This window comes from Priapulus caudatus, unplaced genomic scaffold, assembly GCF_000485595.1.
Source record: "Priapulus caudatus unplaced genomic scaffold, Priapulus_caudatus-5.0.1 Scaffold4059, whole genome shotgun sequence".
Lineage (NCBI taxonomy): Eukaryota > Metazoa > Priapulida > Priapulimorpha > Priapulimorphida > Priapulidae > Priapulus > Priapulus caudatus.
Genome location: NW_014581120.1, coordinates 11,907 through 12,451, shown reverse-complemented (window position 1 = coordinate 12,451; position 545 = coordinate 11,907). Strand labels below are relative to the sequence as shown.

The 545-nt window shown below is 49.9% G+C and overlaps 1 protein-coding gene across 1 annotated transcript; it reads right to left on the bottom strand.

Annotated features, from left to right (window-relative positions):
* Positions 1–16: 16 nt before the first annotated feature.
* LOC106819692 (putative uncharacterized protein DDB_G0271982) lies at positions 17–336 on the bottom strand (the record flags this gene model as incomplete). Its single annotated transcript, XM_014824290.1, has 2 exons — positions 322–336; positions 17–157 (listed from the first exon to the last, which is right to left on the bottom strand). Coding segments are annotated over exons 1-2 (156 nt in total), but the record flags the coding sequence as incomplete, so codon positions are not given.
* Positions 337–545: the final 209 nt, after the last annotated feature.

Sequence of the window (545 nt, the reverse complement as noted above, 5' to 3'; positions counted from 1 at the left end):
TCTCTCTCTCTCTCTCTCTCTCTCTCTCTCTCTCTCTCTCTCTCTCTCTCTCTCTCTCTCTCTCTCTCTCTCTCTCTCTCTCTCTCTCTCTCTCTCTCTCTCTCTCTCTCTCTCTCTCTCTCTCTCTCTCTCTCTCTCGCCCAATCTCTCTCTCCCGCTGTCAGGGTACCGCCTTGTACCGAATGACATGTCCTGCATTAAACATGGGGGCGGCGGCGTATACCATCAACTATCCATATTCTCTCTCCCCACGCCCTATACCTCTCCTTCAGTCATGTGTACAACCACCATCACCATATTCTCTCTCCCTGCGCCCTATACCTCTCCTTCAGTCATGTGTACAACCACCATCACCATATTCTCTCTCCCTACGCGCTATATCTCTCCTTCAGCCATGTGTACAACCACCATCACCATATTCTCTCTCCCTGTGCGCTATATCTCTCCTTCAGTCATGTGTACAACCACCATCACCATATTCTCTCTCCCTGTGCGCTATATCGCTCCTTCAGTCATGTGTACAACCACCATCACCATATTCTCTC